Source organism: Convolutriloba macropyga, chromosome 7 (genome assembly GCF_964194025.1).
Source record: "Convolutriloba macropyga chromosome 7, txConMacr16.3, whole genome shotgun sequence".
In the NCBI taxonomy this organism is placed as follows: Eukaryota; Metazoa; Xenacoelomorpha; order Acoela; family Convolutidae; genus Convolutriloba; species Convolutriloba macropyga.
Genome location: NC_134474.1, coordinates 8,032,951 through 8,048,594, shown reverse-complemented (window position 1 = coordinate 8,048,594; position 15,644 = coordinate 8,032,951). Strand labels below are relative to the sequence as shown.

Below are 15,644 nucleotides of genomic sequence, written 5' to 3'. Positions count from 1 at the left end.
AACAACAGATTCTCTGCAACACTAAAGAAATTGAGACGCTGAAGAAATATCTTTCATTACTTGAATATTTTCAAATGTATCGTGCCGTTACAACAGAAAATGAGAAAACTGAAACTAACCCCTTTACCTACGCCCAAGTGGCCAGCACCAGTTCAAGTACCTCTGGACGATGACAATATCCCTGAAGAAATTAAAATGTTGGTCAGTAAAGGCAACGTAGAGTCTATTGTCTACTATGGAAGTGGTTACGGCATGCAGGCAAACTATAAAGTAACTTACAAAAAAGACGACAAAGACTCTAGATATACTACTTATGAATTATTTTGGATTGAAAGAGAGACTAACAAAAATGCAATTTAAACTAAAAAACTGAGTGTAAATTCGTTTTTGCAAATAACTTATTTTCAAATGAATGTCAGGGAAGACTAGATAGACTCCGCTAATGTAGGGGGTTTGAATGCTTTAGTTTTTGATGAGGAAAATCAAGAGAGGCGTTCGTGGAAGTTTTTTAATTCTCGGCTACCACGTTCTGAAGTTGTCTAATTTACTCAAATTTTGATAATACTTTTTCTTATCGTAGTGTCCTTAAACAAGCTTGTGTTTTCCCAACTTGATTGTGAGGAATCAACATTTTGGTTTTCATTGCTTTCGTGCACAGTTGGCTACGTTGCTCCAAACCCAAAGCTATGAAAAAAATAATTTCCACTAGCGATAGGCTTTTTATGGCTGTTTGTGATCGGTCGTGTTGTGGAAAAACAGAACTTATAATCCAAATGTTATTGAGAAACACTTTCTACCCAACCTTTAGTTCTATTTACTACTTCTATCAACACGAGCAGCCAAAGTTCAGCACAATAAAGCGTAAAGTGAAAATTTTTTTCACTAAGTTTTCTGGATTGGATTTCATTTCTCAGCTGGAAAATTGTCTGCTTGTGTTTGAAGATTCGTGTGAAGAAATTTTCAATGACAAAGAACTCTCAAAACTTGCAACTGCGGGACGCCATAGAAATATTGGTGAGATTTATGTTAAGCATAACTTGTTTCAACAGAGTAAATGGTCGCGAACGATTGATCTGAACACAATCCATATCATTTTGTTCAAATCACCTAGAGACATACAGCAGTTCACCTATGTCGGAAAACAGTTGAGCAATGCAAATTTTTTGAAGGAAATCTATGAACTTGCAACAAAAGAACCTTTTGGACACTTACTCATTGACTTAGATCCAAAAACATCAGACTCTTTGCGTTATTGTTCAAATATTGTACAACCAGGTCCAACAATTTTTTAACCACCGTCCTACAAAGTGGTTATCACTACTTCAACAGATGAGAGAGAAAGAGTTATGTATGCTAAAGCAAATGCTCGAGCTGCCCGAGAGCAATTTAAGAAAGTTCCTCAAACAAGCACCAAATAGCTTTATAAACTTTCTCTGTGAGTGTTTGCTCAATGTGATCAATGGCAACGTTCCAGTGAACAAGCAGTTACTTAAAAATCAGGAGAAATTATTTCAACAATTATTATCAAAGAAAACAAGTTTAGAGAAAAAGCGAAACGTTTTAGCCAAAAAGTCAGAACTCATTCGAGCGTTGGGATTGTCGTGCTATATTTACTTGAAGGCAGAATAATGCATGCCGAAGAGTTTGTTTTGATCCCTAAAAGAATGTTCATTTCAAAAAACCCAACCAAGAAAGAAATATTTGATAATCCAATGCATCAGCAAAAGCAACTCAGTTAGCACTCCTACAGAGGACTAATCCGAATTTTGAACAAAATAATGAGAAAAAGTACAAGATGCGGACACTAACACTGATAGGTCGATCAAGAGAACAAAGAGTAGCGGTGATGTAACAAGAGATGCAGACGATGCAAGAACCGAATCGTTTTTTAGTGATGACAGTGAAATAGAGCCAATAGTGAAAAAAAGGAGGGATTCAGCATTCGACTCAATAATGCTAGAACTGAAACTAGTGGATGAAAACAAAACTAAAAGAGCTGCAATTATCCTAAATAAATTTTCAATTCAAATAATGTTTCTATTAGTGAAGAGTCCAACATTCTGCACATTAACGATGAGCCTCAAGGAGTAGATGTTACAAGCTTTTTGTACAATTTACAAGAACCCACAAAAAAAATTGACTTGTCAAAGTATTCCAAAATCTTGAGTTAACTTGATATATCATCTGACTTGGTTTATAATACTCACGCAAAAAAATTTGTAGATCAGTTTTACAGTGAAGATGAAAAGGAAACTGCATCCAAACAACCGAAGCAAAAACAAAAAAAGAGCAAGAAGGAAGACGATCTGAACCAACGGAAAAACACGAAAAGCCAAGAGTCGCTGAAAGTAAGGAGAAGACAGCGGAAAGACTGGGATATCTATTGACGATGTGCGGAAACTTGACAAGCTCTATTTAAACGGTCCTGCGTCATTTGGAAGCGCAAAGAGATCGCAAAATTTGAGTAAATTATCAATGAAGAAAATTAAAATGTATCTGGAAACAAAACCATCTTTCAGCAAATACCGTTCACGTCGCCTCAGGTTTCCAAGGCTTAAAGTTGTTGTTAACGACATAAAAGAGATCTGGTCCGTAGATCTAGCATATGTTGATAAACTTGCAAAATACAACGGTGGTGTAAATAATCTGCTTGTAGCTGTTGACTGTTTGTCAAGATATCTCAGGGTTGAGCCACTGAAAACAAAATATGCCACAGAGACAGCACAGTTCTTCAAAAAGATTATTAAGCATAAACAACCTGAGAAAGTCTGGGTTGATAATGGTATAGAGTTCCTAGGTGCCTTCAAAGCCCTATGCACTGAACGCGGAATTCATTTATACAGTACGTTCAGTGAGAAAATGTCTGCTTTTGCGGAAAGAAATATACGCTCTTTGAAAAATATAATCTACAGATATTTAGAAGAAAAGTGGACTTATTCATATCTAGACAAATTGGATGCGTTTGTTGAAACAATCAATTCCAGAGTAAATCGAACGATAAATCCCTCTCCGAACAAAGTCACGAAGAAAGACGTTCCAAGGCTTGTGTCCTTGACTGCAAATACAGCAAATTCTTAAAAACCCAAATTCTATATTGGTGATTTTGGTGCGCATAGTGAAAAAAAAGGAGACTTTCGGGAAGGGCTACAAACAGTCGTTTACTGACAAGATATTTGAAATCGCATCTATCCCGACATTGCATCCTCCCACGTATTCTCTTATTGATGCGGATAAAGAAGTTATCCAGGGTAAATTCTATCAACCCGAACTTCAACTAGTACGAGAGTCTCCTCTAAAAATTGGGAAGTAAACGATTCGAAGACGAGTTTACGGTACTTGTTATTTCTAGCGCTTCGATCGAGATCTTTGATCAAAACACACTAGCTTCGTTCAGAAATTTTTTCAACAATGAAATTCAACTATCTGGCGACTGGAGGGTAGCTCTAAGCGAAATTATTTTCCGACCAAAATTCACCATGTAGTGAATGGAGATTTGATAGCATATAGTCTTAAGGGTTACGAGGACTCACAAAGAATCTCATCTGATGCCAATGTCATTTCTCGACCTAACCGTGGAGAAAAATTCTCTTGCATGACTGGAAACTTTGACACTCTTGCTCAACTTTTATTGACTATCAAGCGAACAGTTGGACTACCTAATTTTTCGTTTCGTGAAATCAAGAGTACTGGAAAATACGAATACTTTTTGGTATAAATGAGAGAATCACTTTTCCTATTGAAGAAATACCCAGTATTGTGGGTTTTACAGGAATTCCAGATGAACATGGTGTACATATTGGTTACAAAATGAACACAGCTACATCAAATAAATTAACGAAGAGCGATGAGACAAAAGCTTATTATGGAGAATTCCCTGCTGATATGTGCGCGGGAAAGCACTTAATATTCATTTACACAAACATTATCGAGTATCAATATGTTGGTGATGCTAAGGCGCCTTTATTACTTGTCATTGATTCAAAACAGCGTCTGAAAAACGGTAGCGTGTGTGAACTTGAACCAACACATAGAATTTTTTTTTCAAATTTGGACTATAAAAACTACTTTCAAATAAGATTCAATCAATTTCCAAAAAGTTACGTACCGAAACAGGTCAATTATTCCCCTTTTCAGGGACCGGTAAAGTAATATTGACGTTACAGTTCAAAAAATTTGGTGATTAAAACAATGGAATCGTACAATACCAATCAAGCATCTTCGTTGCCTTATTTTTCTGGACACTATAGACAAAGAGGAAGTGGCTTTGGAGCTTTAGCAAGTGGCATAGGTAGAATCGCTTGCACGAAAATTCATTCTACCCGCAGCAAAACGTGTCGGAAAACAACTTCTCTTACAAAGTGTGCCAGAGTTAATGGATGTTGTCAGCAAAAAAAAATCCGCAAAGCAGGCGTTGAAAAACACCATTTCGAATACAGTTAAAAAGCAAACAGGAGGCTCATTAGCACTGCGAATGAGACGACAAAACCGAATGAATCTGAATCAGAGACGGTTTATACGTTCTGGCTCAAAAGCTAGAAAAAGTACTAATATGAGAAAGACAGTCATTTCAAAAAATAAACAGCCAAAAAGAAGTCGGTCGGATTTCTTCGCTAGATTTAAAGATGATCGGTAATATGTTACCGACAGAGGCAACCCATAGCTCCCTGGATTTGCTTGAAAAACCAGCCCTTCTTGTAACTTTTGATGGTAGTTTTTGTCAAAAATTAGGGCCAGTGTACAGCCCTATTGGAACCATGCTCGAATTTGAGGTGGCTGGAGACAGAAATAATTTGATTGACCTACAAAAAATTTTCCTGGAAATCAAATGCAAGATAGTTCAAGGTTCTGAAGCTGATTTGAAATATGAAGCTGGAGCTGCGGCAGACGTCACCAAAACAGACGCCCCTTACTTCTGCAATATTATTTTACATTCGCTCTTTTCTGACTGTACAGTATCTACCAACGGATTAAAAATTTCAAATACAAATAGAAATTATGCTCACAAAGGTTTCATTGAATCTGAATTTTCTCATAACAAAGATGCTAAAACAACTTGGTTGGCACGTCAATGTTATTCATACGAAGAGAACCCCGGGCCAATTCTGGCAGCTGAAGTTAACAGACGAAAAGCTTTGGTCAGACAATCTGCCGAATGTACTTTTTATGGAAAAGTAGCGGTAGATTTTTTTTACTTGCGATCGGCTTCTTTTGAGTGGTGTGGCGCTGCGAATTTCTTTTCGACGAGCAATAGATGATTTTGTCACAATTTCCGACCAAGCTGCAAAATCCTACAAAGTAAAAATTATAGAAGCTAATTTGTATGTGAGAAAAATGACGTTGAACGATGACGTGGTTTCTGCGGTTGAAAAAACTTTACTATCAAGTCCAGCGTCCTACCCGTATTTGGAGACCATAACTAAAACGTTTCTTGCTTTTACTGGCTTGCAAAGCTGCAAAAAAGAAGATGTTTTCAGCAGGGAGCCCATTCGACGTCTAGCTATATGCCTTAACACAAATGAAGCGTTTTTAGGAAGCAAACAACTCAATCCTTTCCAGTTTCGTAAATTCAATCTGGAGCAGATCTGTATTTACCGAAATGGACTTCCTGTTGCTGACAGTCCACTAAATACAACTGATGACAAACGCTTATATTTCAACACAATGTCAGACTTAGCCTATATTGACAATGGTCATGGAATTAAACTGTCTGAGTACCCGAGCCATTTTATTATGGTGTTTGACCTCACAAGCACTCAGCAGGCGTCGCATGATTTTATTCACCCCGAACTCACCAATTGTTCGATTTCAATTGAACTCAAGTTTTCAGTTGCCTTGCCAAGTAATATAGAAATTTTCATTATTGGTGAGAAAGCGAATACTATTTTCATCGATTTGGCTCGGAAAGATTCGAACAATCATATTTTGACAAACTAATGGATGAAGACGAAATAAACAGCCTGATTCAAGCATGTAAACTTCTAAAGTACAAATTTTGTGGTGTCTTTGCAGCTGATAGTTTTCCCTTGAAATTGTCACAGAACAGATTCATTATTGTGAATGTATCCAGCTCTGATTCCATTGGAGCACATGGGACACTTTTGTGTAGGAAGAACGGCAATTACATTTTCGCTGATCCGCTTGGACAGAAATTAACATCATACAAATGTTTGTACAACAGACTGGCCTCCGCTGCTCTTGATATTCAAAACGTGTATGAATTGCTTAGAAATCAACCTATACAAACACAAAACTCTATTTTGTGTGGCTTATTTTGTATTTATGTTGCTCATTACTTTTATAGCAACACAGAAATTGTAATAATGAGTGATGATGATTTGATTCGATTTGCGCTTCATATGATGCTCTAACTAACTCTACTAAAACTCTGCTTAGTTGATTAAAGTTTTTTTCAAAACTTTTTTTTCTCTTCATACACTATGCGTACAAACAAAACATCAGTATCAACAAGCAAATTACCATATCCGCTCCAAAAAATGTCCATTGTTTGGCAGGAAGCACCTGAGTGTGGCCCAGACAAAATATTTTGAAATCTCTTTAGAGATTCACTTGCAAAGCTATCAGTTTGAGTTTGTTGGTTATTGGACTTTGTAATACAATTTTGCAATGACTTTTGATTGAGTTGAAAGTTTACGTTGCTTCCTTGCTGTAGTCGTCGTTGATTGTCTTCATTCAACGTCACGTTGCTGCTGTTGTTGACCTTTTGATTAGAAGCTACGTTAGAGAAGTTTGGCAACAGTTTCTGAATTGAGTGGGAGTCTATGCTAAGTTTTTTGTTGTATTCAACCGCCGAAACAAGCTTTTGAAAAATTTCTCCATTTAGCTCTAGGGTATTTGAATAGGCAAACAAAATCTTGAATGTCGTGTAGAGATAAGGCACTGTATAGCTTTTTTTAATTTTGATTTGTCTGAAGTCTGATTTGTCACGTCTGATGTTTCCACCAAAACATGGTAATGGATAGTTTTCAAAGTGCAAAAGGGGTTTTCAAAATGAACACACACAGCATAATTTTTCACACTATTCAACTCCGGTTTTTCATCTGCAAACTGAAAATTTGAACGCCTTCTGAAAGTGTTTGAAGTAACCCGGCGATCGTTCAAACATTGCTTCAACCATATTGATTAATCTGTGGAAGCAGCCGAGGATGAGGACGCTGATTCGTATCCAGAATCTTTTTCTGCTAGTTTAGGTTTTTTAGCCACCGGTTTTTTAGCAACCGAAGTATCTTTTTCCCCTTCTGACTCTGGCACCGAGTTTCGTATCCTGCCACTTTTTTTCATAAGTTTGTCAAATTCCTCTGTTGTAAGGGATATTCTCTGTTCAAATTCATTTTCATTGTCTTTTCTCTTAAAAAGTTTCAAAAAGACATACGTCCCGGTGTTTTCGTAGGTTTTGAGAGTAGCTCTTATCAACCTCTTTTCTGTTTTAGATATATCGAAATAGCAATCACCGTACTCTTTGTCTTTGCTTGCAGTGAAAGGCATTTGTGCCAAATTAGCTTGGAGGTTTTGTTGTAGAACGTAGTCAACTGTTAGCGAAGGATTAAATTATTCAAATTTTCACTATTAATTCCAAAACGGTACTGATAAGGGTGTTTCAAGTGATTTACATATATCAATGTCTTCAGAGGCCCGTGTATTCCCATATATTTTATATATCGCGGAGCTATATTTAGATCAACACGAGGTATTTCTTGGCATTGCCTTGATAACCCACACACACACACACACACACACACACACACACACACACACACACACACACACACACACAAATACACACTGGTAATAGTCCCTAACACCATGAGTTTCAAAGAAGCTGACTGATAAGAGGGGAATAATACGTGTTAGGTGCGATAATTCCCTCGTAACAAGAAACCAAAGTGTGGTTTCAATTAAAAGCAACATGCTCCCCACCTCAGGCGCGCGGCATGCGTACGTTAAACGTGTGTGGTCTACTTATCCAACTTGGTTCAAATTAATGAAAAACACCTGGCGCACAATTACATTTTGTAAATACATGTGCAGTTTTAAGGCGTGTTCCTAATTCTGTTATAGACAAAGCAGTAAAGCACATATGTTTTCAATCAAAATTCCGGGCCAAAATAGTTGGCCTTTGGGTGTGCCGGGGGCAGATAAGAGAACTGCCACTGGACTCACATTGTTAACTCACATAAACTACATGGGGTAAATTCTCCGCTACATTTTATTTCATTTTGGTTTCGAAACAGCAACTCTTTAACTTTGTTGAAAGTCTACTGTCTGAGCAGAAGTCAAATTTTGTGAACAGATATCCTTGCGCTTAAAATACCTTCACAAATTTTTCTTGTTCTATTATCAAAAACATTCAATTTGCTTATCTTCTCTTCAAAGCATTCCAAAATTCTTTAAAACATTATTATCTCTTCAAACTTCTTCAAACGCATAGAATGTCTTCCCATATCCTGAGCGATCAAATTAATGCCTGGGAGCGAACAATTGTGTACCAAACATTTTACGAAAACTTTGTGGTTTTTATCCAACAAAAAAGGACAAACGAGAAAGAGGAGAATTGGACAACGCTTGAACACTTTATGATATCCAAAATCTTCATTAACTTCATTGCAACCTTGCCGGACATAAATGAGAGTGAAGATTGCGGTGGAACCCTTATCACTTCAGGCGGGTTCGTTCACCTTTGTCGTTAACACATCCTCTTTACCCGTATGACATTGTGACACTGCCAAAAGAAACTCGAACTATTCTATACAAATACGACTGTGACTGCGTTCCCTTTTTCGAAAACCAGTTGGGAGTAGTTAGGGCCTGCAATGACCTAGCCGATTCATGCGGCCTTCCAAATTCTCCCGAGTCACCACCACCAACACCAGGATGTGTTTCAACGCCAAGTTCTGATCCTAGTGCCACTGTGTCTCCGGAGAGCTCACCGTCTCTGTTTTCCCCAGTTACAGAGAAGATATTTGCTAGGAATTTTGGCTCACTACCAACTGCAAGTCAATTGATGCAGAATTTGTCTGCGACCGACTTCAGAACACCGTCTGGCTCGACGACACCAACAACAATTTTGAGACCTGTTCAAGCCTGGTTGCAACAACAACAACAACAACAACAACAACAACAACACCTGACAACTCAGAGACGCCAAAAGTCACTCTCGCGCCAAGAAAAAGAAGGTCCATTGGACCCTGTGAAAAACTCTTTGATTAGAATTTCTGAAAGGAAACCTAAACTCTCAGTTTGATTGTGTGAAGAATTGCTGATTGGAGTAATCAAAAATTTTGTTTTATAAAAATGTTGAGTCAATTTCTGTAATTATTTGTTTCCATTTTGTAAAAGAGATTAAATATTTTTTGTGTACAAAATAAAAATTGAATATTATTAGTTTGGTTTTTGAAAATAGAAAAAAAATTCGAAGGACTAAAGACAAACTGAATTCTTTTTTCGAAAACCTGTAAAATTGACTAAATTTGCCAAATGAAGAAACATGTATAACATGCTTTTATAGAAGACAATATCGTCTACAAAATAGGACTTGAACAACTCTAGTGAGAAGTGGTGTCTTTGCCCATTTTCAAAACATTTTTCGAACAAATTGCTTGAAAAATTGGAAAATTTTTGAAGAAAAACGAAAAAAAAATCAATGAAAACGAAAAAGTTGGATATTTTTGTAAGGATACATTTTACTGAGCGCAAAGTGTTCTACAATAAAACTCTTAACATAAGTTTTGAAGGAGAACAATTTTTTGGGTCACAGAGAACAAAATCTATGTTCAGTCATATATTTTTGTCTTTAACTTATCACTCTACAAGTGGAAGACTGATGAGGAAACTACTGAGAAGTATCTCATATGATTGTGAAAACTATAAATTTTGAAATTTTTTTTTTCTTTCAGATAACTTGAAAACATGCAATTTTTTAACGTTTCAATGTTTCCCTATGTTTTTAACTACATTTTGAAGGTGTTACTTTAGAAATTCCTCATAAAAATTTTTAGAGAAAAAAAAACACTTTTTTTTCTGAAAAAAAGGTCAATTTTTCCGAAAAATTGAAAAAAAATGATGATGTAGTTGTTTTGCTGAAAAATACTCAGAATGAGTTTTTTTTACGACCTTGTAACAGAAATAAAAGGTTAGGATTATCATGGCCAAAAAATCCCAGGAACACGGTCTTCGCAAACACCTGTTTTCAATTAGAAACATGTGGCTGCCAGATGTTTTGAAAAATTGTGTTCCCGAGGTTTTTTCACACTTCTGTCAAAATCGGTCTTCATAAAATCTCACGCGGTGAAACTTTGATCATAAGAATGATGAAGCTAGCTGTTCGCCAAGTATGAGTTCCATTAAAAATTGCCAAAAAAACAAAAAAAAATCAATTTCTTTCCATTTTTTAAAAACATTTTTTCTTAGTTTTTTAAAATCTTTCAACCCTCAACTGATTCTGCTACAACCTCCAGTAATCATTGATGAGACTTGCTATACTAAAATTCAAATCTATTTTCAAAAATTTTTTTTTCAATGTTTTCGGTTAAAAAAACTGTGATAATCAACTTTTCTATACCTAAAAAGAGATATTCAGTTGCACTAGAACACCAATAAAGCTATTTAACCATATAAGGCTCGCTAAAACACGTCATTGCATAGTAATTACGCATATATTGCATAGAAGTTACTCATATTTCTCCGACTATTACGGCAAAACATTGGTATTTGCATTTTAATTCAACTTTGAATAAGACATGATTGTAGCCCTCTTTGGTCAGAATACCAATCATATATGCAAATGGACTTGCATACAACATGATCTAAGCCCTCACTGGCGAATGATGGAATTTGCATAAAGCAGGGACTAAATTTGCATAAAATGCTAAACGCCCTCATACGGGATAAAAAATGTTGTTTCTAAAGCTTCATCCATCTACTAATTTAATTATTTGGGCTGTGAACCTTGGGCAACAATATTTTTCACTCTTGTGTAATCCTTTATTTAACTGATTGGAAAGAAACTTTGTCCCTAGAAATTTCGTTTTGAACATGTTTTCAAATTCAACCAATCAGGACGTTGGTTATTGTTTAAAGAGTTGAAGGTTTGGTTTAGCTCGAACTCAAAACCATTTTATCTTCAAAGATTCAACTATGAGTTTCTCGTGCAAATTTTGTAACGCCAAATTCACATTTCGCACCAACCGCAATCGTCACCAAAGGAACTTGCATCCAGATGAAGTTGGAGTGCCAGTGTAACGCTGTGAACACTGTGATTTCACTACAAGAGATCTACGAACTCTCGAACAACATTTCGGAAACCGACATAATCCGTTAGTACAATGTTGTCTCTACTGCTACATTGGCTTTGATTCTGCTGATCGCTTTGTCACACACATAAGAGATCAACATGGCCTGCCCTCGAGAACTAGTGAAACGAGCAGAAGACCAACAGAATCCGCCTTTCAAGGAGCACTTCAAGTTTTCACTATTGATGGAACGGAGGACGACCAAGATCTCATGGAGTTCATGCTGTGCAATAGAGACATCATAACTGACCTTAAAAACAGCGAAGTTTCGAATGCAGCCAAAAAACTTCAGTTTGTTGTGTCTCTGGATCTCTACAAAGAAAGAAACGAAAATGACAACGAAGAACGAGCTATCGAAATCTTTGCTAGCTCTCAAATGACTACAGTGTACTTGGATGGACTCTCGAGCGAAGATTTTTTCAAGATGTTGAGTAAGATGTTGAATATTCTCTTCATGTTTTCGTCACAAGGCAGTAGATGGATTCTACGCAAAGTATACAGACTGGAAATCAAGATAGCCGCCTTTGCCCCCGTGAATACATCGTCATATATAGCTCTACCTGGTTTCCTGAACGGATGCCGTTCATTGCTCAACATACGAAACTATTTTGATCACAACTGCTTCGTGTATTGTTTCGTTGCCGCGTATCACATCCAAAACCGACTCAATTTAAGGACAGAAGGTCGATCGGGAACTGAAAAGATGAATCCAGATACGTTCAAGAATGCGGAACGACAGCCGGTTGGAGACTATTAGATGCCCATGCCCTCAAACAGAATCCCATACTTTGAGGACGCCAACAAAGTTCGCGCCAATGTTTTCGGTAAAACTGTATAGGTCTTCATGAATCTGCTTTGTTTACAGAATCGAGGGAACACGTTCGGTGATGATCTACGTTTCCAAAAAGCCAAAAAAATCCTTCACAATGGACCTTCTTCTCCTCCAAGATGAGAATGCCCATCACTATGTTCTCATCTTGAATCTGGAACGATTTGTCGCATACTTCAAAGGTATAGCGCACCGTGCAGCGCAGCGTCTTTGTCGAAATTGTTTTCATTTGTGTACAAACAGAGAAACTTATCAAAACCATGTTAAAACATGCAGTGAACATGCAGCAGCAGAAATTGTTTCGCCAAAAGAAAGCAACACTTCCCTACAGTTCGGAAACTGGAAAGCACGCTGGTTTCTTCCTATCGTTCTATACTTTGACACAGAATCTTATCTTGTTCCAATCGCTACAACACAACTCTCGCCCTCTACTTCCTACACAGTTGCAATTGAAAAACATGAACCTTGTGGTTATGCTATAGCAGCCATAGAACACGGTAAAGCAACTCATGTCTACTTTGAACTCAAAAGAGGTGACAACTGTATGAACGAATTTGTAAAATCTTTGCACGTATTCTCGCGGAACATCTACAACCGAAAACGAGCTTTCTACGGACCCTACCGAGGACCTGTTCCAGCGCGTGAAAATAACACACGATGTTGGATCTGTGAAAACGAAATAAACGATGAGGCTGAGCTTGTTCTTGACCATTGTCCCTACGATGGTCATTTTCTAGGGTGGGCTCATCAACTCTGTAACACTCGTTGCAGAACATTTAACTTTACGCCAATGATTGGTCATAGTATAGAAGAGTATGATATGCATGATATATGTCTCGCAATAGCAGAGTGTGAGCCGGAAACGAAGTTTGAAGTTATACCTTCTACGGACGAAAACTATATATCACTCTCTGTCGGTCAAAATTTTGAGTCGGAGGCCGGACAACAAGTTCCCATCTTCGAATACATAAGGTTAATTGACTCGTTTAACTTCATGCCCCAATCACTCGAGTCCTTGGTAGCTGATCTGCCTGACAATCGCTTTGAAATTCTACGCTCTAAGTATGAATCTTACTCCAATAGCGATTTTCAACTTCTCTGCCAAAAACCTTTCTACTGTTATTCCTACATCACATCAGAACAAGTGTTTGAAGAAAAAGTGTTGCGTCCATTATCGGAATGGAAAAATACATTGCATGGCGGTGAAGTCACTATCAGCAAAAGCGACTACAATCATGCTCAAACAGTGTTTTCAAAATTTGGTTGTCAAAACATCGGCGGCTACCACGACCTTAATCTAACCTGTAACACTTTGATTTTGGCGTGCGTCTTTGAGGCTTTCAGAGATATCTGCTGTGACAAGTACGGTTTAGATTGCGCACAGTACTATGGAGCACCAAATTTATCAGGAGATGCGTTCCTCAAGGTGTGCAAACCCGACCTGCATTTGCTAACCGAGAGAGAAAAACTTGAACTTGTAGAGAACACGATGCGCGGAGGAGTGTCTTCAATCAATGAGCAACGACACTTTCAAGCAAACAACTGCAATCTGCCGAACTATGATGGTTCTAAGCCGTCTACATATGCGTTGATGCTAGACGCAAATAACCTCTACGGCGGCGTAATGCAGAAGGATCATTTGCCCTTGAAGGATTTTGCGCTATATGCACACATCACGTTCGAGGAAGTACTCAAAAATTCGTCAACGGCACAGCTTGGATACATAATTAAAGTTGATATTGATTATCCACCCGAATTTCATGAAGCTCATCAAGATTACCCTCTGGCGCCATCCAAATTGAAAATCAAACATTCTTGGCTGAGCGGTTACCAGAAAAATTTGATATTACAGATGCACTTACCTGAAAAGTCATCTGGGCCAAAACTCGTCCAAACGCTATTGCCTAAAAACCGCTACACGCTACATTATCGGCTTGCACAATTCTACAATTCAATGGGGCTCAAATTCACAAAACTTCATCGGGCATTAAAGTTTGAGCAAGCGAACTGGATGCGACCCTATATGGAGCTAAATACCAGTCTCCAGATTGCTGCCAGCACTGCTTTTGGCAAAAAGTTCTATAATGGCATGAACAATTCAGCGTTCGGAAAAACGTGCGAGTCGAAAATGAACCGTGATCAAGTCGTTATTGTTCGAAATGCTCAAAATGTGCTACAAAGAACGCAAAACTTTCATTTTAAATCATTCAAAATCTTTGGAGAGAGAGAGCATGGCTGCGATGAAAACTGCTAAAAAACGGATTTATTGGAACAAACCCACTATTGTAGGGGCATGTGTACTTGATCTGGCCAATTTACACATATTCCAATTCCATTATACAGTGATGAAGCCAAAAATTGATTGCAAAGTTCTCTACTCGGATACTGATTCACTGCTATATCGAATCAATACAATAGACGTTTATGAAAATATACGCCAAAAAATTCATATTTTGCAACATTTCGACTTCTCTAATTATCCACCACAGCACCCGCTCTTCTCCGAAGTAAACGAATATGTCGTCTTGAAATTTAAGGACGAGTTTGCCAGCGTGTCTATTCAAGAATTTTGTGCTCTCAAGCCCAAACTCTATTCAGTAATTACAATTGGTAAAATAGTTTTCATCACACTCACACGTATCAATATACAGCTTGTTAGTTGGGACTGTTCCTAATGTTCAATATTTTAATTTAGATTGCGGGGAAAAGAAATCAGCTAAAGGCTCCACAAAATTAGGCGTCAAAACGACAACTGACGCATGACAGATTCAAAGAAACTCTCTCCTCTGGTCGTTTGATCCACACGCAAAACCATAGAATAGCTTCTAGCAGCCACCAACTCCATACAGTAACAATTAATAAAGTGTCGCTCAACGCTTTCGACGATAAACGATACATTCTTGAAAAGGGGATCGATACGCTGCCGTTTGGTCACATAAATATTCTCCACGATCGTTTCTTCGACAAAGACGACAATTTCGATAATGAATCGTTGAGTTCCTGGTCGTCTGGAGAGTTGTACAAAATTGAAAACCAGAGGGAAGTTGAAACCACAGTTGAAACGATTACTGACAACGGTGAAATTCCTGACCCCGGCTTCGTAAGAACCGCCGCAATCACAGAGTCTGATATTGATTTGGATGAAATTGCCGATGAAAATGAGATTGAAGAAGAACGTCCAGTGTAAAACCCATATATTGATTATGAAACGATAGAATCAGACTCTAATTAACAAAACAAAGCGCTATTTGGTATGCAATTTGACGCTTTTGTACGTGTTTAATTCTCTTATCTATAACAGTTTCTAAAACAATTCTATTCTATATGTTGTAACGTATAAATTCCTCTTTAATTCAAATCTACTTTGCTAGGTTTCGCCACAAATAAGCAAAAAAAGTTGAAACTAGAACGGCTTTCCAATGGCGCAAAACCAACAATAAGCCGCCAGACAAATACATGTAGCGCAATTACCGCTTTCCTAACATAAAAGATCTCCCCTAAGGGATCAG

At 37.6% G+C, this 15,644-nt stretch overlaps 1 protein-coding gene across 1 annotated transcript; it reads left to right on the top strand.

Annotated features, from left to right (window-relative positions):
- The first annotated feature begins 12,232 nt into the window (after nucleotides 1-12,232).
- Nucleotides 12,233-15,322, top strand: LOC142342544 (uncharacterized). Its single transcript, XM_075393901.1, has 3 exons — nucleotides 12,233-13,961; nucleotides 14,425-14,772; nucleotides 14,985-15,322. Exons 1-3 carry the CDS (start codon nucleotides 12,233-12,235, stop codon nucleotides 15,320-15,322), a joined length of 2,415 nt encoding a protein of 804 aa, XP_075250016.1.
- The last annotated feature ends 322 nt before the right edge of the window (nucleotides 15,323-15,644 follow it).